We start from the raw sequence: 600 nt of genomic DNA on the forward strand, positions 1-600 counted from the left end.
ACTCTAGAGGCAATGGGTTCAGAAGCACCAAGCTGGGCGGATCAGTGGAGCACCGGCGGGATGGATGATGGCTACGGGAGGGGCAGCAGCACCAATAGCAAAGAGAACAAAACTGCGAACTTGAAGGCTGCGACCGCCGCCAGGCTCGGTAAGGCTAAGTCGGCCGCGGTGGCCGGAGCCCATCATGCCAAGACGGCAGCCAAAGCCGGAGCGCAGAAGGTGAAGAGCGGCACAAGCACGGGAATCAGCTGGATCAAGAAACAGTACCACAAGAGAAGCTCCAAATAATGCTTTGGCTTGTTGGCTACATTTCTTATCAGTTTTTTTATTCCAGTATTAATTTTACATGATAACACCAATTAGTATAAGTGGAGCGTAATTTTATCATATTATTATCATTTTTCTTTATTTTTAAAGCTACTTTGGTTAAATTATTTTACAGGTAATATGATTTTCAGTTTGATATAAATAGAGGAGAAAAATTTGCGTACGTGCTGCGTAAGTCAGAAGGTTATTCAGAGGGTATTAGAGGGTTATATCCGTGTTATATCTCCTCTAACCTCCACGTAACCTACATGTAACCTACAAATATATGAAAAC

The 600-nt window shown here is 43.7% G+C and overlaps 1 protein-coding gene across 1 annotated transcript; it reads left to right on the forward strand.

Moving 5' to 3' along the window:
• Positions 1-11: 11 nt before the first annotated feature.
• Positions 12-369, forward strand: LOC110034342. Its single transcript, XM_020738616.1, has one exon. The coding sequence runs from the start codon at positions 13-15 to the stop codon at positions 286-288; it is 276 nt and encodes a 91-aa protein (XP_020594275.1). The 5' UTR covers position 12; the 3' UTR covers positions 289-369.
• Positions 370-600: the final 231 nt, after the last annotated feature.

The sequence above is a fragment of the Phalaenopsis equestris genome, unplaced genomic scaffold (genome assembly GCF_001263595.1).
Source record: "Phalaenopsis equestris unplaced genomic scaffold, ASM126359v1 Scaffold184451, whole genome shotgun sequence".
Taxonomy (NCBI): Eukaryota; Viridiplantae; Streptophyta; class Magnoliopsida; order Asparagales; family Orchidaceae; genus Phalaenopsis; species Phalaenopsis equestris.